We start from the raw sequence: 22,895 nt of genomic DNA, 5'->3' as shown, positions 1-22,895 counted from the left end.
ACCAAATTTTGAACACACAGACCTTTGGGGGACATTTAAATAGTTATACACTCGGGGAGGCAGGAGTACCTTTGTGAGCTCTAGGTCAGCCTGGTCTACAAAGTGAGTCCAGGACTACATGCTCAACTTTCAAGAGATTATGAATGTAATTTAGATTGAAATTTTATGAGCAGAAAGAGCAGAAACATTTGTGAAATCAGTGTTTAAATTTCAAACATGCGTTCAGGTTCTGTGACTATATAAGTTCAAAATGCGAGTAAAATGTGGCTTCTAAGTCTAACTTAATGGCAGCATATCTTGGAGGGCTGTTGTTTCTGTCTCAGCATTGCCACTGCTGGCAGTCGGCTCGTTGGAAAAGACATCTTAGTTCTAGGAAAGAAGCAGAGCTGTTTGTTAGGCAGGATTCCAGAGATCCACAGAACACTGCTGGCAAGTGTCCTTCCAAGTGGATGGTTTAACTGCTTGGTACCTGGCTCTCGGCTGCCTAGTACTCGCTGGATGTTCCTGTCATCTGGCCGGGGCCATGGACAAATAGTGTAACAAAGGTTACCTCATACAGAGTGCCAAACTCTGCGTCTGTTTGTTCGCTTATTTTCACCTCACTTTATGCTTCCTGGGTCATTAATTTTTAAAATCTTAACTTTAGGAAAAACACTCTTTTACAAAAGGCTTCCATTCTGCTATCACTGTCATTCCAGTTTTAAGAATAAACTCAGAACATCTTTAGTTGATATTATTGCTCACCATAGAAACAGAAGAATCCCAAGTAAGAGATCTACAGAATAACGTCTCTGTCCTAATCCTTAGAGCCTACTATGTTGTCCTGCAGGAGGCATTTAGACTGCTAGCCTACAGACAAGGGGGCAAGCAGATTCTACCCTATGGGGGTTGACGTATCACAATTGAATGTTCTTTAAAAATACAAGATAGAATCAAAGATTTAAGCCTGTATTTGATGTATCACTTTAAAGAGGACTTTGTATTTCCTTCGGTAAGATTTTGTATCATCACATGCTAGTGTGTATTTGAGACAGCTTATGTCCTATGGAGACCAGGCTGGCCTTCAACTCACAGTCTACTTACTGGGCCTCCTGAGTTCTGGGATTACAGGCTTGTGCCCAGACCGGGTGCACAAAGTTCCTTCTACTTCTCAGATTCTATAAATTGCCTCCAGTATTAGTCCTTTTAGCCAGGGACCCATCAATAAAGGACAGGTGGTCTAAACATCATCTAGACAGAGACAAACTTTCATAGTGGTTAACTCAAAGATTTCCCTTTGTTTTTATGAACTCTTTGTAATTCTTCAGACCTGTTTTGTATTTTTTTAAATTTTTTATTAATTACACTTTATTCATTTTGTATCCCCCCATAAGCCCCTCCCTCCTCCCCTCCTGATCCCACCCTCCCTCCCCTTTCTGCATGCATGCCACTCCCCAAGTCCACTGATAGGGGAGGTTCTCCTCTTCTTTCTGATCTTAGTCTATCAGTTCTCATCAAAAGTGGCTGCATTGTCCTCTACTGTGGCCTGGTAAGGCTGCTCCCCCCTCAGGGGGAAGTGATCAACGAGCAGGACAATTAGATTATGTCAGAGGCAGTCCCTCTTCCCATTACTATGTAAACCACTTGGACACTGAACTGCCATGGGCTACACCTGTGCAGGGGTTCCAGGTTATCTCCACGAATAGTCCTTCGTTGGAGTATGATTTTCTGGGAAGTTCCCTGTGTTCAAATTATCTTGTTCTGTTGCTCTGCTTGTGGAGTTCCTGTCCCCTCCAGCTCTTACTATTTCCCACTTCTTACATAAAATTCCATTCACTCTGCCCATCAGTTGGTCATCAGGCTCAGCATCTGCTTTGACAGTCTATACTGCAGAAGCTTTCAGAGGCCCTCTGTGGCAGGTTTCAAGGTTGTTTCCTGTTTTCTTCTGGCTTTCAGAGGCCCTCTGATTTTAAATAAGCCTTTTCTCCAGCATGCTAACTTTCTTTAACTAGTTCTTCTGTTTAAACTGCTGTTTTCTGTTTCCATTCTGTGTTTTTTTTTTTTTTTCACTGTGACAAGTATCTCTTCAAATGTGTAATTTTCTACTATCTTGCTTTGCTTGCTTATCCTTCATCTATTTTCTGCTCCTTAAACATTCCCTGCAGTTGCTTGGCATTCTGTAACTGAAATTTCACTATATAATCTGAAGGGGTTCATTTCTCTTTGTTTTGTTTCTAAAGAGCTCTCCTTTCCCCTTCATCCCTCTTGTTTTTTTTTTCCTTCTTTTTCTGTTCTTTAAGGGTTTTTAGAAATTTACCTGTGTGCCCAATGATTTTTGTCTTGTTTACTGAATTCATAATGTGTTATGTGTTGTTAGGAATTCTTTCCGAGTATTTAATAAATCATTATATCAGTGGAACAGTTTAGTCTACCATATTATGAAACAATTTGTCTTTTTCTTCCCATGAAAATTGCAATAGGTAGAATGGAACATTTAAAGACTTAGAGGCAGTATTTGATTATTTAAAACTGACATGCATCCATCTGAAATGCATGTAAAAGAGAACAGCATAAATTAATAAATGCAAATAACTATTGGGTATAAAGGATAATATGGACATCAATGTTTTACGTACAGTCATTGTTTTTTCCCCTTCAGGAGGAAAGCTTAAACAGATTTGTAGTGCTGTAAATATACTGATGAGGTGTTTTGGACCTTACCAGGTGCAAAGGACGATAGCTAAGCAAATTCAGATGGTGAAGCAGATCGGAAAAGGCCGCTATGGGGAAGTGTGGATGGGAAAGTGGCGTGGAGAAAAGGTAGCTGTCAAAGTGTTCTTTACCACAGAGGAAGCCAGCTGGTTCCGCGAGACTGAGATATATCAGACAGTCCTGATGAGGCACGAAAACATTCTGGGTGAGTCACAGTCTACAGAGACATTGGGGGTTTCCTCACATTCTTCTTCTTGTCACATCTGCATATGAACTCCTCTGTCTAGACCTATTATGAAGCTTACAGACATGTTCTTTTGGCACGGGCCCTAGAGCCGGTCAGCTTCTGAGGGTGACCTCACACGAGGCCTGACTGAGTGCTTCTCTGGATGCACTGGAAATGCCATACTCTACAAATATATGTATATATATTTCCTTCAGAAGCAGTTTGTACAAATGAAATGCTAAATTTCTTAAGGTTTCTTAGGAACTAGAAGGACCATAATTTGGGTTTAGGTGTTCTGAAATATTATAGGGTATTTTTATTTGCAGAGTTTATTTATAGCAAGAGTTTATGCTGAGAATTGATTTCCCTTTCCTTTGCCCAGGCTGGACGTGATATGCCTGGGTCATTTGAGTAGGAATGGACCCAGTCAGTGACGCTTAAGTCTTCCGTATAACATGCCTTTCTCCTAACGGTGATACCAGGAAGGAATTTCAATAGCACTGATCAGAGAGTAGTTTCAGACCTAACCTCTTACTTTCTCTCTCTCCCTCCAATTTTGATCACCTCTGCTTGGCATTAGTAGATTAAGACTATCATGGGCATAGTCAGAAAACTGGGCAAGATGTTAAACCAAAGACATACGGAGCGAAAGAATATCTGAGCCCATGAATGATTCCTCATTCTCTCCAGGAAACACATCCAATCCCTTTTACTCTTTTTCCTTGTAGGGTTTATTGCTGCAGATATCAAAGGGACTGGGTCCTGGACTCAGTTGTACCTCATCACAGACTATCATGAAAATGGTTCTCTTTATGACTATCTGAAGTCTACCACGCTGGATGCGAAGTCCATGCTGAAATTAGCCTACTCTTCAGTCAGCGGCCTATGCCACTTACACACGGAAATCTTTAGCACTCAAGGCAAACCAGCCATCGCCCATCGAGACCTGAAGAGTAAGAACATCCTGGTGAAGAAAAATGGGACTTGCTGCATAGCAGACCTGGGTCTGGCCGTCAAGTTTATTAGGTTAGTATCCAAGTCAGCAAAACACCCATTTTGAGATTATTTTTGTGCTTTCCAGTTTCTTTCCATAGCTCTGTCGTAAGATAATTAAGTGGTTGAGGAATAACATAGGTTTCATCTTTATTGGAGTAAAAAATGTCACCATTTTCTTGGTAACATGATATGCTTGGGTGAGCCCTCTTGTTTCTGTTCTCATCAGTGACCTAGCTCATCAATTGCTGGTGTTAGGTTTACACTAGCAATGCAGCTATACTGAAAAGAATGGTTAATGCCTGTGCCAGGCGTTTTCATGTGAGGTTATTATGTGAAGTTAACACAAGCTAGAGTCATTTTGAAAGAAGGAATCTCAATTGAGAAAATGTTCCAACAGGATTGGCTTGTAGACAAGGCTGTGGTTCTTCTCTTGGTTGATCATTGATGGGGGAGGGTCCAGCTCACTATGTGGGGTGCCACCCCTGGGCTGGTAGTCCTGGGTACTATCATAAAGCAGGCTGAGAAAGCCGTGCAGAACAAGCCAGTAAGCAGCATCCCTCCATGGCCTCTGCTTCAGTTCCTGCCTCCAGGTTCCTACCTTGACTTCCTGCCCTGACTTTTCTGAATGGACCTATAAGCTGTAAGGTGAAATAAACCCTTCCCTCCCCCACACCCAAGTTGCTTTTGATCAGTGATGTTTTAGCAAAGCAGTAGAGACCTCAAAAGGTGGTGCCCGAGGAACTGCAGCCAGAATTCTACATGACATTTGTAAGGATGGGGAGGTTTCAGGAAGAAGCAGCAGCTATGTGGTGGCAAAAGCCATGCTTTATTTGTATGTAGTACAGTAAGGTCAAATTCTGTAACTGGCTGTGGAGAGTACTCCAGAGCAAGGAACAAAAAAAAGCTGGTATTCAGTGCTCTTAGAGAATATAGCCCCTGGACACACATACTCCTTGGACTTGCTAATGGCAGAGTACAGACTTTGCAGGCTCCAGCATTGATAACCTCTGTATAGTAAGGAGGGTCTCACACCCAGGAGCTGGGATCCTGCCTTTTTCTCTGTAATTGGTGGGACTCCTTTTATCTAGGACATGCATCCAACCTTGGAACCTAACACAAAATCACAAACTTAAAACCTAACTGTTAATAAGTGCAGTCTTGTTGTTGTAACTCAGTTGCCTAAATATTTCCCTGTGTGAGATTTCCAGCCTTATCTGACCATTCTTCTTAGCTCTGAGTTTGGCTGAGCCGTGTTAAACTGTGGAGTGCCTAGGTTTTGATTTGCACAGTTGAAAGACTTTCATCTTCATGAAACTCACGCTTTACCTCACCAGGTTAGCCCCACGGCACTATTTCCTAGGTCCTCGGGTAAAACATTGTGCAGTTGCTTCCTTTTCTATCTTTCAGCTTTCCTGTCTTTTCTTCATGCTGCAGAATTTATCTTCTCAAAGTGCAGTAGGGCATCATCATAATTTCATAGTTTCCTGTGGCCTTGGGTTGAAATGTAGTTAGGGTCCCTTGCTGCAGTGAACTCTTTTCTGACCGAGGGCTGTTCTCAAGATTAGTTCTCACTGCACTGCTTACCTTCCCCTATTCGTTCTGAACATTCTACTTCTCACACCCCGGGGACTGTCACTGTGATTTTCTTACTATCCGACTTCCATCCCCTATCTAACCACCACCCATCTTCAGAGTGTAGGGACATGTGTTATTCCTCGCAAGCGGCCCCGTATAGACTGTCAAGGCATTTCTCACACCGCTTGCAAGGATTGCTGGCTTCTCTTCTGTCCCTCGTGGTAGAGATTAACAAAGCACATGGCAGTCTAAGTTCCACCCCCAGGATTTTTGGCCATTGGCTCTGGAGGTGTCTTCAGTTTTTACATGGGTAATTGAATGCGTGCAAACGGACTATGCGAGGAAGAAAAGCCTGCTGTCCTAGCTTCGGAGAATTTCGCATTCTGGACTGCGCCCTCCATAACTTTATATCGTACCCACACCTTGATTTCTATTTCTTTTGCAGTACTTAACTGCTGTGTTTTCTCCTCACATTGCACATTCTGGCTGGGGCTCAGCTTTTGTTTCTAGAGTCCTTGGCTCAGAATATCCCTGTCTCTCCATTTACATCTCCCCTATCAGAGTTGCCTCACAGTCAGCACACCCATCCACACCTAGGCAGAAGGATGTCATTGATGGCCAGAATCCGCCTAAGTTATCATTGGTTTGAAATATGACTCATTTCTCCCAATACTCCTTGGTATTGCAGAGCAAAATCCATGTCAAATTCACAGTGCACTTCCCTTTTGACTTGACACAGTTGCAGAGACTGCCACTGTTCAAAATCAGCAAATGTAGGGAGTGAAGTGAGTGACACAGCACCTAGGTTGCAGAGCCTAAAACAAAGTGAATTTTTACCTCAGATATTTACTTTTGTTTAAGGGGAATGGATTAAGCGATCTCTCAAACTTCACGTGGATCTTGGCTGTAGGAAGAGAAGGAGGTTTTTCAGGAAGAATTTGAAGTATCTTTGCTGTACAATGTCCTGTTTGTCAAAGGAGGAGAGGGATGTGGAAGCTACCTTCACACTCATCTCCCTTTCCAGATGCAGGTTGACAATTTCAGACATCTTTATTTTATTTGTATTTCCTATGTGTCAGTTTTGACATCTTCCATGCTCAGCCCAGGTTTTAAGCCTTGCTTTACCCGTTTCTCTCAAGTCTAGCCTTCATGATGATTTGTGTTGTGTGAGTGTGCTCATGCAGCTGTGTAGAATGTTTTATTTCAGATGGAGTATAGCTAACCCATGTTCATGTGTGTTTCCTGTGAGGCCTTCATCTTCACTGCATAGGCGGGAAGTGGTCTCTTAGGCTTTTAGGTGATTTCTGGAAGGTTCCCAGGGAACTTTTTAATCACAGAGAGCACCACTGGTGCCTCAGGGACCTTCTGTTCACATAACACGTTTGCTCTCGCTGGTTTCTTTTGCTGATACATTTCCTGTTCAAATGAGATTTAATCCAGGTGCTGTCAGAAAATCCCTGCTGTCCTTAGGGGAGGGGAAAGCAAGGCCACATGAAGTGTCTTGAAGGATGTACGCAGCTTTCCTGGCTCACTCAAGCAGCTTTCCAGTATTTCATTGTCCAAATAAAACTTTCTCCTTCTTGAAATATTTTAATTGAAAATAATTTTTTATAACAATATATGCTGTTCATAATTTCCCTTCCCCCAGTTTCTCCGCACTTCCCCCTATACCGAACTCTATGAGCTTTTTTTCTCACTTTAAAAACACAACAGAAAAACAAAACAAAATAATAAAAAAAACCAAACCAAAATAAAACAAAAGAACAACCAAGAACACACACGCAGAAGCAAAATCACCGCTGAAAACCATAATATGGAAGCAGAAGACATGTCAAGCAAGCAAGCAAGCAAACAAACAAACAAAATGCCCAAACAAAGCAATATGAGACAAAGAAGCTATAAGATACCACTGAGGTTGTTTGGATTGTGTTGGTTATCTAATGCTGGGCATGAGCTCTATCCTGAACTATGTGTTAATATATACAGTGAGATTGCATTGGAGAAAACACATTTTTTCCTTTGGAAGAGGCTCTCCATTGGAGAAAGCAATTGATTGTTTCCTTGTAAGAGGGCATCTGTTGGTTTGGAGTGAAAGCCCAGGTCCATGTCCCCTTCTCAGTGCTGGGACCCAGTCTGGCTAGACCCTGTGCAGGCCCTGTGCGTGCTGCCACAGTCTCTGAGTTCGTGTGTGCACCAGTCCTGCTGTTTCTGGAAGACACTGTTTTCGTGGAGTCATTTATTCTTCTATCTCTAATAATCTTTCTGTCTCCTCTTTTTCATAGATTCCTGAACCCTAAGGGCGGGTGGTATTTGAAGAAGCCACCCCATTTAGGGTTGAGTGCCTCAAAGTCTCTAACTGTGTACATTTTCCAACTGTGGGTTGTGTTCATTTACATATACTACAAGAAGACACTTCCCTGATGATGGCTGAGCACTGATCTATGGGGATAGCAGAATGACACTGGGAGTCATCTTAGAGCAATAAAGTGGTTCTTAATCAGAACAATAGTGTTTGTTCTTTCCTAGACATATGTTATCTAGTGTCAGGTTCTCGGCCACCGTAACAGTGTCAAGCATGGGTTCCGTCTCATGGAATGGGCCTTTAATCAAACCAGAGAGGGTTTGGTTACTCTAACAATGTTTTTTTTTTTTTTTTTTTTTTTTTTTTCTACATAGTGCCAGTATATTTTGCAGGCAGGTCAGTGCGGGAGATCACAGAGTTTGTAGCTGGCTTGATGTTTTCTCTCTCCTCTGGCAGCTTGCAGATTAACTTCCAGTACCATAAATGCTCGCTGGCAGGATTGAAGCCTCTCAGTAGGCACCAGCTTAATGTCTCTGTTTTTGATGAGATATGTAAAAAGCTTTTTCTTATAGGATAAGTAAATCCTGGATCAGGTGTTGAATCTTAAACAGAAGACCTACAATGATGAAATTAGGCCATTAACTAGATCTTCCCAGTGATGATTGTGAGTTGTCCAAACGAAAGTAAGAATTGGCTCCATGTAGCAGATTTCCTGGGTCCTTCTGATGTCATTTTCTGCACTGCTTTTGATATATATCAATATATCAATATTTATATATTAAAATCAGTGCCGAAAAATATACATATATGCATATGTGTACATATATGTAGTGGATATGCGTGTGCGCATGCATGTGTGTGTGTGTGTGTGTGTGTGTATTTACTAAGCTCATTAGTGATGGTGTCAGGATTTCCCAGTAAATGTCTTTGCAGGTGTCTCCATCTTTGATGAAGGACTTTTAGTCCTGAAATACATTGAGAGTTTTAGGAATTTGATTTTTTGCAACATTGCTTTAGTTCCTTTTCTTGTTCCTGCAATACAATACCTGGCAAAGGGAAAGTTAAAGTTCATTTTGAAGGTACAGTCTAGCATGATAGAGAAGCCGCAGAGGTGAGGTGAGAATCTGGCATAATCTACCATCAGGAATCAGGGAGAGGCCAAGGCTCCTACCTTCTTTATTCGGCCCAGGACTCTACCCCATAGAATGTGGTTTGGGGTCATCTCACCTTAATCAACACAGTGTAGAAACTTCCTCAAAGACATGCCCAGAGTTTCTTCTGGCAGGTAACTTGAGATCCTGTCACTTTGCCATTAAATATTAACTATCACAAGCATTGAGCTTCTGAGCTTCCAGTACTGCAGACAATGCTGTACACCAAGGGAGCTTATGAAGGTGCAGGGGTCCGCTGAGTAAATTGGTTCCACAGCCACTGGGAAAATAATTCAGGAAACACAAGTGGTGTTTGCACACCCCTGTGTAAGCCATTCCTTTCAAACTTCCCATACATCCCCTGTGACGATTTACTATGCCTTCATGTATATAGTTTATATATTAGTTAATTAATCAATTAACTTATTTATTTTGGTTTTTAAGACAGGCTTTCTTTATGTAGCCTTTTCTGTCTGGTCTAGCTTTGTAGTCCAGGCTGGCCTTGAGCTCACAGAGACCCACTGCCTCTGCCTCTGCCTCCCAGTGTGCCACTGTGCCTGGCTTATTGTTTATATATTCAAACATGACTTGTAAGTCTTTATTACGCGTTTTCCTATCACAGTTTTTTCACGTGTTCTTTCAATTAATACGAGAGACATTGAATGTATAATGAGGCTAGCAGAGGCATTATTTAAAACCCCCTTATTCTCCACTTTTAAACTGTGAACCTTTTACCTAACCTTAAGCAGTCCACTGAGCAGGTAAGAAATGGCTACACTAGGTCTATGGGTGCTCAGGGATGCCCTGTAGGTGATGTGCCTAGGATTGAATCAGCTTGGGTACAATAGGAATGCCCCGGTTTTCCTGAGAGAATGAGGCCCAGGTAAGATTTCATTCTGTATTTCACCCACGTGACAGCATTCTAAATGAAGCCAGTGGTAACCTGTACTTTCCAGCTGTGTGCATGGTTCTGATCCCCTGCTGTTAAAACCCTGCCTGGCACCTTTAGGAAATGGGGTAGCTTTACCCTGCCCCTCCTGTCTATCATTTCCCTCTATCTATCTTCCAGTCTCTGTCATTCACACATAGTATCAAGCCCCTCCCGCTTAGCTCCAACCCTAGAAGAGACATTAGCGAGGAGAATTCACACTCACTCTCCATCATCCTGGCCTGGGCTGCAGGACTGACTTGATCTCAGCCGCTTGGGAAGCCCTTTGTCATCCCTTCAAACCTCTGATTGGCTTTCCTGTCAGAACACTGCTAGCCAGTGAGAGGTCAGAAGTGCACCCTTGGCTCCTTAATCTCCAGTGAGGCCAGGCCTGCAGCAGTTTGAAGTTCCAATACAAGGAGTCATTATATCTCCTACCTCAGATTGAGGTGTTGAAAGAGGAAGTGAGGAACTGTAAAAAGGCCTGGCAGAAATGAAGCGCTTGTTAAGAGAAATTTGTGTCTCTAAACCTGACTGTCTGAATACTGAAACAATGGACCCCAAAGAGATGGGAATGTCCTCAGGAATCTCATGCTGGGAGAAGGAGAGGCCAGAGGTGAATTTTCCTTGGGGAGATTTCACAGACTCCAGCACCCTTTCAGAATGAAGACAGGTGAGGAATGCTCAGCAGTCGGTGGGACCCTACCTTGAAGGGTTATATAGATGGCATATGCTTAGCCTTCTATTTAAACTAGATGGGACCCCAAAATGGGCTTGGGGGATTTCCTAGATGTCTCTGTTCCTCTTCCCACTTTGGGCCACTTTGCTTTTATGTCCTATTCTGTTTAAATAAAATAAAACTCATCCCTATCCTCTGCATTCCTATCTGGCCCAGCCTGTCCGGGTTCTCAGGGGCCCATTTCCCCTGTGGCAGACCCACTTTACATGTCTCAGACACCCATAGAAAGGCTTCCCGAGTCTTGCTGTAACTGTCTCTTTGATGTACCCACTGCTGTATTTTAAACTTGCCTTGATTTATGCCTTTCTTTGTTCTGCAAAACCCGCAACACTTCATGAAACCTTGTCCACATTGGAACATGGAATTTGGGGCAGCCTAAATCTTTGTTCTGAGGCCATTGTCACTAAAAATGAATAGACTACCCTTTGTTTCCTTTATGATGAGAGCCATAGTTTTTGCAAATATTAGTAACCCTCGAATTACATTTATTTTCTAATACAACTTAACTTTGTAACTCCTTGGCACACACATTAAGGAGAACAAAAGCCTGGTTGAGTCTCCTGGGAATATTAATTATGAAATTATAAAGGAGGGAGACAGTCTATTTTTGTAGTTCTCTGCCTCTGCCACCAGACTCTGGATATTAACCCACTTCCTCTCCATCCAAAAGAGAACCGCCCCCCCTTTCTTCATGAGAAGCATAAAGAGTTCAATTTCCTTGATATTTAATGCAGAACTGACATTTATGACAGAGCGTTTTTAGTTCTTACCAGAAATTCTTTTTTTTTTTCTTCTAATTTTATCCAGTTTATAAATGACTTTTGAATTTCAGGATCTTATACCTGTAGCTCATTCCTAGTCCTTGAAATATAGCATTTCCAGTCATTGATCCTGCCGAGTCATATTAAATAGAGTTATGGTATATTTAATGATGTATATTTATGACATATATATATATGTCTATATATATATATAGACATATATACATACACAGCATTTCAAAGGGCAGTTGTGTTACAGCTGACTATTAACAAATGATAACAGCTTGCCTCATTTTCTGGAGGCTTTTTAACAGAATACAGTCTTGTTGTTAGCACACAGTCCGTCCTGCTAGCCTCCCTACTGGCATTCCCACTAGCCTCCAGGCACCAGGGGCTGCCAGGTGTGTGGCTGGTGTGTGCTGGATATAAAGGGTCCGCCAGGGTCTCTGTCTCTCTGTCTCTCTCTTTCGCTCTATTTCTCTTGGTCTGTCTCTGTCTCTTTCTCCCTCTGCCCTCATGGTTCACTTAGGTACTAACTCCTTTCCCCTTCCCTTCTCCCCAAATAAACCTGCTTGTACCCAACCTGTTGCTTAGCATGTAATCCCTCACATATCTTAAAACACTTGTTCTCTTTCATGTTTAATTCCTTTTTATGTCTCCTGGAGTAACCAATACCCTGTTTATATTTCCTGTGGACACTCTTATGCTTTGATAACTCACATGCAGCCTCTACAACACTTGCGGTTGCTCAGTGGGGTTCTCTCCTCCTCTGCGCCTCTTTTATAATATGAATCTTTTCTTGCCAACTCTGCTTCTCACTGTTCTGCATTCCTCCATGGAGGAGGAAGCTAGAAGAAGCTGAAGGCACCTGACACTGTTGGCTCCCCTTTTCCCTTTCTTTGACCCTCTCTCTACCCTTTTCTTAAAAGTATGACAGCTTCTGAATCCACTTTCTTCTTTATTCTCTGTATACCAGTGTCCAATTGAATTTCCATTTTTGGTCTTGAAGATTAATAGAAGCTTACTTTTTCCTCTGTTATTACTTGAGAACAGGCATGATCCTACTGAAAGTCAGAGAGATATCCCTTAATTACTTTCTTTCTTTTGTTTGTTTATTTTGTTATACTTTAACTACATTTTCCCTCTTCTCTTTTTTCTTCTTCCGAACTTTCCTCTAAACCCTACCCACTCGCTTCCAACTTCTTGAGCCATTTTCTACTGCTTGTTATTGCATGCATCTGTCTGTCATCTGTCTATCTATCTATATGTATATACATGTTCCTAATTGTAACCTGTTGGGTCTGTCTAATGTTACTTGTATGCATGTTTTCAGGATGGACAGTTTGAAGTAGACAACCAATTGGGGTGCTCTACCCTAGGAAGACACCCCCACCCCGTCCCACTTCCAGCTTTTACACTGCTGGCTCTGATTCTTTGTGTATGGTTCAGGTTTCAGGGGCTGCCCAGTTTAGCATGCTTATTGGTATCATCTTTTTCCCTTCATGTTTGAGGTATCATTGATATGTTAGCATTTTTTTTTCACAGGTGAAATGAGCTAATCCAAGACAAAATCAAGTAATATAAATGCAGTTGTTTTTTTTTGTTGTTTTGTTTTGTTTTTGGGGGGGGGGAAGCAGTCTTTGGAGGGTTCACCTGTCTGAAGGAACATGCCCATGTGGGGGCAGGGAGCAGAAAAATGTGGGAAGAGAAAGTACTTGTGCAGAGAGAGGGGAGAGGGAAAGCAAAGAAAGGAAGGAAGAGGAGAGAGAAGACAGATAGAAGGTGGGAGACAAGTGAGAGTGGGGCACCAAAATGTCTGGATTATATGGTGCAGAGCCTCTGAACGAGGGGAAGCCCCACCCCTGGGCTGGAAGATTCAGGGGAGAGGACAGGGTGTGCCAGGCATGCCCTGCAACAGGTAGGGAGATGCTGGGAGAACCTGAGCTGCTTGTCCTGGGTCATGTGAATATACAGCTTCTGGTGTTACTTGGAGACACGATCTGATCTCGGAGCAAAGTCCCTTATCCTTGGCAGTTTCCATAGAAACATGCCTGAGGGAAGAAGAGGCAGAGCTCTTATCTTACAGAATATGAACCCTGATAGCATCCAGAAGGAGTTACCTGTAATTAGCATCTTTGGTTTTTTTTTTTTTTTTAATGTATTGCTTAAGGCATTTACTATTAGGTTAAGAGTAATATTTTAAAAAATCAATTTGCCCAAAGAAATTCAATCTGTCTGTATGCAGATTGGTTCCAATTCATTTTGTGGATTTTATATAACAACTTTACATTTACATTCTCTTTATCTGTGGGAAAGGTTACTGTTAGTGGGCTTTTTCATTCTTTCCAGTTCATTTTTTCCTACCATGTGCAAGCTATGTGACGAATGAAGATGAAATGAAGCATTCGTTATTAGGGCCACACCAAATGACTACGGCAGATATTCAGGAACTTAAAATTTTTACATTGCTAGGTACTTATTCAAATACTTCTTGGAAAAATGTTTTCTGCTACTCATAGGAAAGTTGCTCTTCAGATTGTTATGGTATATAATGATGATGATAGGAGGTGCTACCATGGCTGGCCCATGCCAAGGTGTGCCCCCTGAGAAATTACACCATCCAGTATAAGGAAGTTTGTGGGAAGGAAGACGAAGGCCTGGCAAAGGAGTAGAGACAATGGGCGAGCCATGAGGGCAGGGAGAGAGGGGGCACCTAGAACAGAGGGGGGGGGGGGAGCTGGAACAGAAGCTGGAACAGAAAGAGCACAGAGAGAGCTGGAGGTGGTAGAAGGTCCCTTTATGGGCTGCATACACCTGTTGCAACTGGCAGTGGCTGCAGGTAATGACGTAAGATGTTGCTGGGAGCAGGGGCTGACTCTGAGATGGACTCTGTCGCCTGCTCTTTGATCACTTCCCCTAGGCGGTCCTGGTGAGACTTGATAGGCTAGGGTCAGATGATAGGGGAGGAGGGCTACCTTTTCTGAGGACCAGGGGTGGGGGATAGAGGGAAGAAGGAGAGAGGGTGGGGCCAGGAAGAGAAGAGGGAGAGGGCTACAATCTACAGTTGGGATGTAAAGTGAATAAATTATTTAAAAATAAATTTAAATTAAAAAACAAAGATATTGCTGGGTTTGCTGATGGCAGTCCAGCAGAATTATCTGCATCGTGCTAACACAGACGCTATTGAGAAATGTAGGCATATAGGGTGACAAAGGAAAGGGAGAAGGAATGGCCTTCGGGACCTGCCTGTGGGAGAAGGCCCTGCTGCCTTTGCAGTTGAGAGGGAAAGAGTCAAGATGCATCTTGCTAGTGCCCTTTGGTAGCAGTGGCCTTTCAGTTCCCAACAGAGATGAATTTTTACCACACATTCCCCAACTGCCAGTCCTCCCAGCTCCAAATAAAGGAGCTAAGAGTTGAGCTGTCAAACATTCTTCCTCAGCTGGGGTCAGAATGGATCTCCAGCATTCCTGAGACATTTCTGGGTGTCCTGACTTACGATGATTGTTGTATTCCTTTCTCACTGTATGCTCTTGAATATAAATAGAGCCTGTAATGATCCTTTTTCTTGTATTTATGTTTTCCCGTCTAGACCCTAATATTTTGTAGTTAGAACCACCACTGTGTTGTAACACAGACACCATGTCAATTGAACACCTCCTTTGTACTCACATGATATTTAGCAGCAGGTATAGTAGAAGGAGAGAAGCTTTTCTCCAGTAGTTCTTTGAGAGCAATCAGCTTCATACAGTGAGCTGGGTGGTGCTTTTCTATCTGAAAATTTTCTAGCCTCCCTTTAAGCCTATTCCTGGCATACTTTCCCTCCCTCATAAACTATTATTAAGATGTTTAAGCCAAACTTGATATATGCACTTGCCAGTTATAAAAGCAAATAATTAAATATACAGAGAAGAAAGGTACATAGTGGGTGTTTATTTGATACTGTTTATTTTTGAGATAGGTTTCATGTAAGTCAGGCTGGCCTCCAATTCATTACACAGATGAGGCTGGCCTTGAACGCCTTATCCTCTTTCTCTACATCCCAAGGGTTTGGACTGCATGTGTGAAACTACTCTGCACAGCTTTTATTAGATATTTAGCAGTAGCTGACAGCCTATATTTAATTTTGTGCTAATACAATTTTATATGTTGGAGCTTCATTCTCATTCAGTTATATATGGTCTGGATGTTTAATCTGTGAATGTTTAATTTCTGCCAAGAAATATTTTTGAGGAAATGTTTTGTTCCCTGAAAGCTTTCCCCCTTTGAATTGCCAATGATGCTTGCTCAGAGAGACACAGTGGCCTCTCCAGGGATCACAATGGCTCGTTTTACTTTCCCTCAGTGATACAAATGAGGTTGACATCCCACCCAATACCCGGGTTGGCACCAAGCGCTATATGCCTCCAGAAGTGCTGGATGAGAGCTTGAACAGAAATCACTTCCAGTCTTACATCATGGCTGACATGTACAGCTTTGGACTCATCCTCTGGGAGATCGCGAGGAGATGTGTTTCAGGAGGTAAGAGAGCAACACCTTTGAAAAGCTGCTCCTGGGAGATGTTTGCAAACAAAAAGGATTAGTTAGTGTTTTATATACAGTATCGGATTTTCTCCTCCCGTCCCCCCCCCCCCATTTATTTCTGTTGATGTAGTCATAATCCTTCCAGGAAATATTTGACAGGTTAGGACTGCCCTTGACTGGCTACCTCTTCCCTTTCTCTGGCCACTGAATGTGCTTTTTGGGACTCACTGCTAGCTTCCCCTGGCTTGTCACATAGCATCCTCCATGTCTCTTTCTCCCATCTCATTTCTCTCTTAGACCTTCTCCAGCAGTTGCTCTAGCAACTTAACTCTCTCTCCTACCCCTTCCAGCTTCTCCTCACCTAGCTACCAGACCTCATTCCCAACCCTACTGCTCCATTCCCTGTCCTTGCTCTGCAGAGGTAACCTAGAGACATCACAGAGTGGGACACCCATTCCTGAACACACTTTTGTTGCTGTTGTTATTTAAAACGAAATTAAAGCACCAAAATATTGTCATCATTCATGATAATTTTTCCACAAATATAAGAATTCCTAGTAAGATCAGCCATTTGCCAGGGGATCTGGGAAAACAACTCTGGTCCAACAGAAAAGCAGCAAGTGCTTTTAACCACTGCTCCGCATCTTCAGCCCCCGATTCTGTCTTTATCTCAGATGAAGGGGCCACCCTGTGAGTTGGGACCAGTATTTCACGACCTTGTATACTGAGGTTACACTGAGTCACAGGAGAAGAATAACAGGCACAGATAAAATATGTAACAATTCTGTGTAGTCACAGCAGGTGTCCACAGGTGACAGTGAGCTTGAATTTCCTGAAAAGAGTTTTTGACTCTCTGGGTCCCTTATATTCCTTATATTCTATGTGAGTCTGATTAAACAAACAAACAAACAAAAAACCAACACGTAACAGCATAACACAGCCCACCAGATTTTGCCTGAATAAATCCTCAGTGAAATTTAGTAATTTGATGTTTGCTTTTTGAGACAGAATTTTACTGTGCAGTCCAGGTTGGTGCGGCACTCTCTGTGTGGTCCTCCCTGGCTCTGACCTCAGACCTGTGCTCTCGCTGCTTCAGGTCCCCTATTACTGATAGGCTTATGACATCATCCTAACAAGCTTAATGCTGTGGCAGGTCATCCTATAACTTGATGCTTTTTACTGCTCCGATAAACAGTGACAGCTTTTTATGAAAGGTGGCTGAGGGTAGAATCTGGGAAGTTGTCAGAAACTGTCTCCATTATTTGAGAACAGAGCTTTCTTAGAATTGCCATCATCAGATAAAATTTAAGAAGAACGTATAAAAATAGCCTACCTTCTTAAAGGACATGGAAAAAATTTTTATAAGGAAAATTAGCTCTTTGACAGGACTAGATAAGCAAAATAGAAAATTTAAAGATGAAGAATGAAAATCTGATAATTTTAAAGTCTAAGATGAGTCATGACTAGTATTTTTGGATCTACAACGTTCCAGTATTGAATGTGCAAAACTTCTTATGATTAAACACAAAGAAATGAATCTGACATTTGTTTAAGTAGGCTTCTCTTCCAAACCTGTGATATGCCAGTAATAGAAGCAGTTACCTGTGATGTGGCATTGATTCAAGATCTGTCGTATAATTTTACACTAAGACTTAATATAGACTTGAGAAAGATAACTAGCTCATGCAAATTGTAGATGCTTGTTTACTGAACCCAGACTTTGGAAGTTAGCCAGTGGCTTGAGGACCTATGAGAGTATGAATTGTTGGGCTTCCTTTTCCTTTTTGTAAATTAAATTGTCATTAGGGTAAATGCTTTTTAAGACTTACTTTGTTGTTAACCTGAGCCTGTGTTTGGTATCGGTAGAAGATTTTTGTTTTTTTTTTAAATATAAGTTGAGGAAAGTTGTGCGTTAGACATGTTTTTGCCAGTTCGCAGAAAATAATCTTAGTGATGATCACGTCTTCAGGTATAGTAGAAGAATACCAGCTTCCGTATCATGACCTGGTGCCCAGTGACCCTTCTTATGAGGACATGAGAGAAATTGTGTGCATCAAGAAGCTACGGCCTTCATTCCCCAATCGATGGAGCAGCGATGAGGTGAGGCCAGGCTTGGGCAGGGTATGGCTGACTTCTAAATATGCTTCTGTTTTGCCAAAATTCTTAATGTACACCGCCGAAACTCATTTTGATGGTCACGGTAATGCTGTCTCATTGCAGTGTTTGTATTTCCTTGCTTAATTATTTTTTTTTTATTTTGTCAATTACACAGCATAGTGAATGGTCAAGATTGATCCTGCATAACGGAGAACATTATTTCACATATCAGCTGTGACATTTGCATAGCTGCTATTGTTTCTTTCTCTCTGTGTGTTTAAAGCACTGTGATTTTTTTGTTCTTCTATTTTTAAAAATATTTTATTAATTATTAATTACAGTTTATTTACTTTGTATCCCGGCTGTGGTCCCTTCCCTCCTCTCCTCACAATACCTCCTTCTCTCCCGCTTCTCCTTCTATGCCTCTCCCCTAGTCTACTGATAGGGGAGGTCCTCCTCTTTTTCTATATGACCTTAGCCTATCAGGTCTCACCAGGACTGGCTGCATTGTCTTCCTCTGTGGCCTGGCAGGGCTGCACTCCTTAGGGAGAGGTGATCAGAGAGCCTGTCACTGAGTTCATGCCAGAGACAGACCCTGCTCCCTTTACTAGGGAACACATTTGGAGACTGAGTCTATAGGCTACATTTGTGCAGGGGTTCTAGGTTATCTCCATGCATGTGGTCCTTGGTTGGGGTATCAGTCTCTGCAGGGGCCCCAGGTCCCAGGTTTTTTTTTTGTTCTGTTGCTCTCCTTTTGGAGCTCTTGTCCCCTCCCTAGGTCTTTTTGTCTTCCCCTTCTTTCAGAAAATTCCCTGCACCCTGCTCAAAGTTTGGCTATGAGTCTCAGCCTCTGCTTCAATACCTCAATCAGAGTCTTTCAGAGTCCGTCTGAAGCACTGTGATTTTTTTTTTCTCCATGACAAGTCTGGAACCTTCTTTCTAGAACTTGGTAAACAACAGACAACTGGGGTTTCCATGCAGACATGACACAGGAGCACTCTGCTACCCTTGCTCATGGTGCTGGCTGAGGCCTTGGGGTGATAGAGATGATTCACTGGTTAAGAGGGCACTCCTTTTTAAGGGGACCTGATTTTGGTTCCTAGCTCACAACCACCTGTAACTATAGCTCCAGGCAATCCGATACCTTCTTCTGGTATCTCTGGACACCTGAACTCATAGCTGTGTGCACACACATATGCACAACCCCAACACAAAATTAAAATATTTATATTTTTTGAAATTGAAATATAATTACATTATTTTCCTCTTTCCTTCTTTCTCCCAACCCTTCCCATGAACCCCCTTACTCTCTTTCAAAGTCATAGCCTCCATTAAATTCTTGTTTTACACACACAAACACACACACTCGTATATGTATTCTTAACTATATAAGTACAACCTGTTCAGGCTGTATAAAGTTACTTGTACCTATCTGATTTTAGGGATATGAGAGTGGGAAAATAGTCTTTCTAAGGAAGAGCCCTTCAATTGGTTATCAAATTATATATATATATATATATATATATATATATATATATATATATGTATATATTTATTCCAGTAATATATACTGTGTGTCTGTGTGTGCACTAAGTTGAATGCGGAGAGATAATTTGAGCACATCTGTTTATTGTAAGGACTTCAGTGTGAACCTCAGATATGTGGGGAAGGCTGCTGCCAGGCTAGATAAAGTGAGTGGAGCAGAGCTGAACTCCAGACTTGTTTCTGCTTCAGTCTCTCTCCATCTACCTCTCCCACTCACTCACCCCACTCTGGCACCTTGGAAAGCTCAAGATGAGTTTGCAGCACATTCAGACAAAGAGGACTCTTATCAAACATGTACTGAGCCCACCAAAGACAGGTGCATAGAGCACTGATTGTAAAGTAAGGTGTCCATGTAAATTCTTTTAAAATAACTGGTTCGTTGGCCTGGTGTGTGGTCTCTGCATTGCTGCTTAGTACATGCTTTCCGATAAGCTACACAGAGAGCATAAGGAGGCACTGGGGTTATTCTTCTGAGGGAGGCTGTGGGTATTGGTGTCACTGGAAGGCTCTTCACTGATGATTTCTAATGAAGGGAAATTGTGCTTTGCAGCAGGGACGATTGATAGACCACTGGAAAATGCGGGAGAAAGTTTTAGCAAAGCTACACACAAGTCATTAATCTTGTTAAGTGGTACAGCATAGTGTTACCGTTAGAGCAGACTACCAGGATTTAGGAATAGCTGTGTTTCTTTAAGCAGTACAGAATTAGATAAAATATTATTTGTTGTAAACAGTCTGGGATTAGAAAGTAGAACTCAGGCTCACTGTTTGTTTAGTAAGTACTGTCGGTCAAGTCATCCGTTTGTCTGCAAAGCCTCCTGCTTTCTCTTGCCACAAGGGATACATGAGAACCTCTGTGAGTCATGATTGTTTTACATGGAAAAAGAGTGTGAGTGAAATTTTGCGTTCATACTTTACTGATGCCTTAAAATATATATTCAGACTTCATGAACACCAACTAAAAGGCAAATATCGAGTGCTTTATAGAGAGTACATTTTTCTAACATCACTCCAATATTCTTTTCTCTTTCAGTGTCTCAGGCAGATGGGGAAGCTTATGACAGAATGCTGGGCTCATAATCCTGCCTCCAGGCTGACGGCCTTGCGAGTTAAGAAAACACTTGCCAAAATGTCAGAGTCCCAGGACATTAAGCTCTGACGTCAGATACTTGTGGACAGAGCAAATGATTTCACAGAAGCATCATTAGCCCAAGCCTTGAACATTGTCCTACAGCCCAGTGGGTTCAGACTTCCCCCCTCAGGAAGCAAGCTGGACAAACATGGATTCATCACGGCTTTCTGAGGATGGGAAACCTTTGGGAAAACTTGTTCAAATTATGATGCATGTTGCTTTCTAAGAAAGCCCTGTATTTTGGGATTGACTTTTTTTTTTTTTTTTAAAGAAAGATACTTTTAATTTTACCAAAATAAAACAAATATTGTAGATGTTTTAAGGTTTATACAACTATAGCTTAAATGATAACAAAAGTTCTTCCTAGCAACTCTCCTAGAAGGCAAAATGCTTAACCATTGGCAAAAATTCCTGCACCGTACAAACCCAAACAGCCTGTGAACATAAGTCAGAATTCAACCGACTTGCTTCCCTGCTCCAGCCACCTTAGACTGTTCGGGGAAGCCCTGCTGTGGGCTATGGTGCAGTGTGAAAGCACAGGCAAACAAGTCCCACCTGCCTAGGACCACACTTTGGAGTCCTGCAGCTTCAGCCGGCGTGGAACAAACGAAGGCTTTATGTCACTAATCGCAGTATATGGTGGTGGGTGTTCTTCAGAACAACTCCTCTTTTGTAATAGGCAGCTCTTTCAGGTACCCCCTCCCCCCTTCACTAAACACAAGCAGAGCTTTCTCATTTGCAGGGAATCGACACGGGCATGCTTTTGTTCCCGCAAATCAGAAGATCAATATTAAATAAAAACCGCCACAAGTGTGGTAGAGACAAGGTACTTTAAAATGGAAATGATTTGCTCTTGTGTTGTAAGGAAAACATGCCAATAAGGCAGGGCAGAGGTTGAATGTGTAGATAGATGGCTTGTTTCTTATTTATGCATGAGAACCAATCGCAGAAGCACAGGTAAGAAGTAGACACATCATAGTTTATATAGATACATGTAGTTTTATGTTGTCTTTTCTAAGTCTCTGATTTAAGAGGCAGAGAGGAAGCATCTGGTGAGTTAACATCACTAAACTTTAACTTAAAAACAAGCTCCAGGTACCTGAACAGAGGAGGATGATGAAGGTCATCAAGCATCATGGCTGCTGTGATTTCTTCTAGTGGAGATAGGGCTCTGGTATGGACCTCTTAAGTGATTCTTTCACACCTTAGGTATGACTCATTCATTCTAATGTGCATTAACTTATTTTGTTTCTCCTTTATAGCACAGGTACAAAAATACATCTTGTTAATCAGTCCTGTGAGGGTTTAACTTTGACTAAATGAGCAAAATCATTGATAAGACCAATATTCCTTAGAAACAGGATTATAATAAAGTGTAAAATGGCACACAACTTCAGTTATTTAGTTTCCTTAATGAATCTTTTTTCATAATGATTAGAAATTGCCTCCTGGTTACTAAGGAATGTTGAAATGCTTCCTTGCCTTGACGTTCCTTCCAGAATACTCTGGGGGGCAGTGCTTTCTTATACATCTTATCACTGGGTGCCTGAAAGATGGAGACTTTGGGGGAAATTCACAGCAACATGATAAATGAGAAAATGTTTTATCTTATCTGGAGTGGATGTTCAGCTGGTAGGCTGATCATGTGGAAAAAAATCTTGGAGCTACAGTGTCTGTGAGATGTACTTGGAGTTTAGAAAACTGTAAAGAGAAGCAAGAGCCCTTTTATGTTCTAATTCACTGTGAGGTACTGCTGTTTTGTTCTCCACTAAGTAGAATTTCTTAAATTCAAGAAGTTCTTGAATTTGGGAAAACAAAACCAACCAACCAACCAACCAAACAAATAAACTAAAAAACCCACAAGTGGTTGTTAATTTAATGGTCCTCAGATTTTGCTCTTACTGAGGCTAGTGCAAGCTGATCCACTGAAGAGTGGTTTCTTTGTTAAATTTTATTTGCTACAGACAGTGCCCCCATGTATTTCTAAGTGTGGCAGTCATCTGAGCCTGGGAGAAAAATCATATTGCCTTTAGACAGATTTATCTACAAATGTCTAAGTAAGCATTTTGCTAGTTAAATGGGTACTTGGGGGGAGGTCATCTTTCTTAGGTTTAAGTGAGATTGTGGGAACCTCTTAGGTCAAACTGTGTTTTCTTACTGGTATATTTTAAACATGGACAACTTCAAATCAGAATGTTTTGTAATGAAGATATTTATGATGTAAAGTTTAC

At 41.8% G+C, this 22,895-nt stretch overlaps 1 protein-coding gene across 2 annotated transcripts in view; it reads left to right on the top strand.

The window, feature by feature from the left end:
* The window catches only part of Bmpr1b (bone morphogenetic protein receptor type 1B), a 320,945-nt gene extending 298,853 nt beyond the window's left edge, over positions 1-22,092 (top strand). For both annotated transcript variants that reach the window (XM_055628294.1, XM_055628295.1), the window contains 5 exons: positions 2,704-2,896; positions 3,646-3,943; positions 15,712-15,887; positions 17,860-17,990; positions 20,566-22,092. In XM_055628294.1, coding sequence (XP_055484269.1) covers positions 2,704-2,896; positions 3,646-3,943; positions 15,712-15,887; positions 17,860-17,990; positions 20,566-20,691 — 924 coding nt within the window. In that variant the 3' untranslated portion in view covers positions 20,692-22,092. The remainder of the gene's footprint in view (positions 1-2,703; positions 2,897-3,645; positions 3,944-15,711; positions 15,888-17,859; positions 17,991-20,565) is intronic.
* Positions 22,093-22,895: the final 803 nt, after the last annotated feature.

Source organism: Psammomys obesus, unplaced genomic scaffold (genome assembly GCF_907164565.1).
Source record: "Psammomys obesus unplaced genomic scaffold, mPsaObe1.curated_primary_1811, whole genome shotgun sequence".
In the NCBI taxonomy this organism is placed as follows: Eukaryota; Metazoa; Chordata; class Mammalia; order Rodentia; family Muridae; genus Psammomys; species Psammomys obesus.
This window is presented reverse-complemented; position numbering and strand designations above follow the sequence as displayed.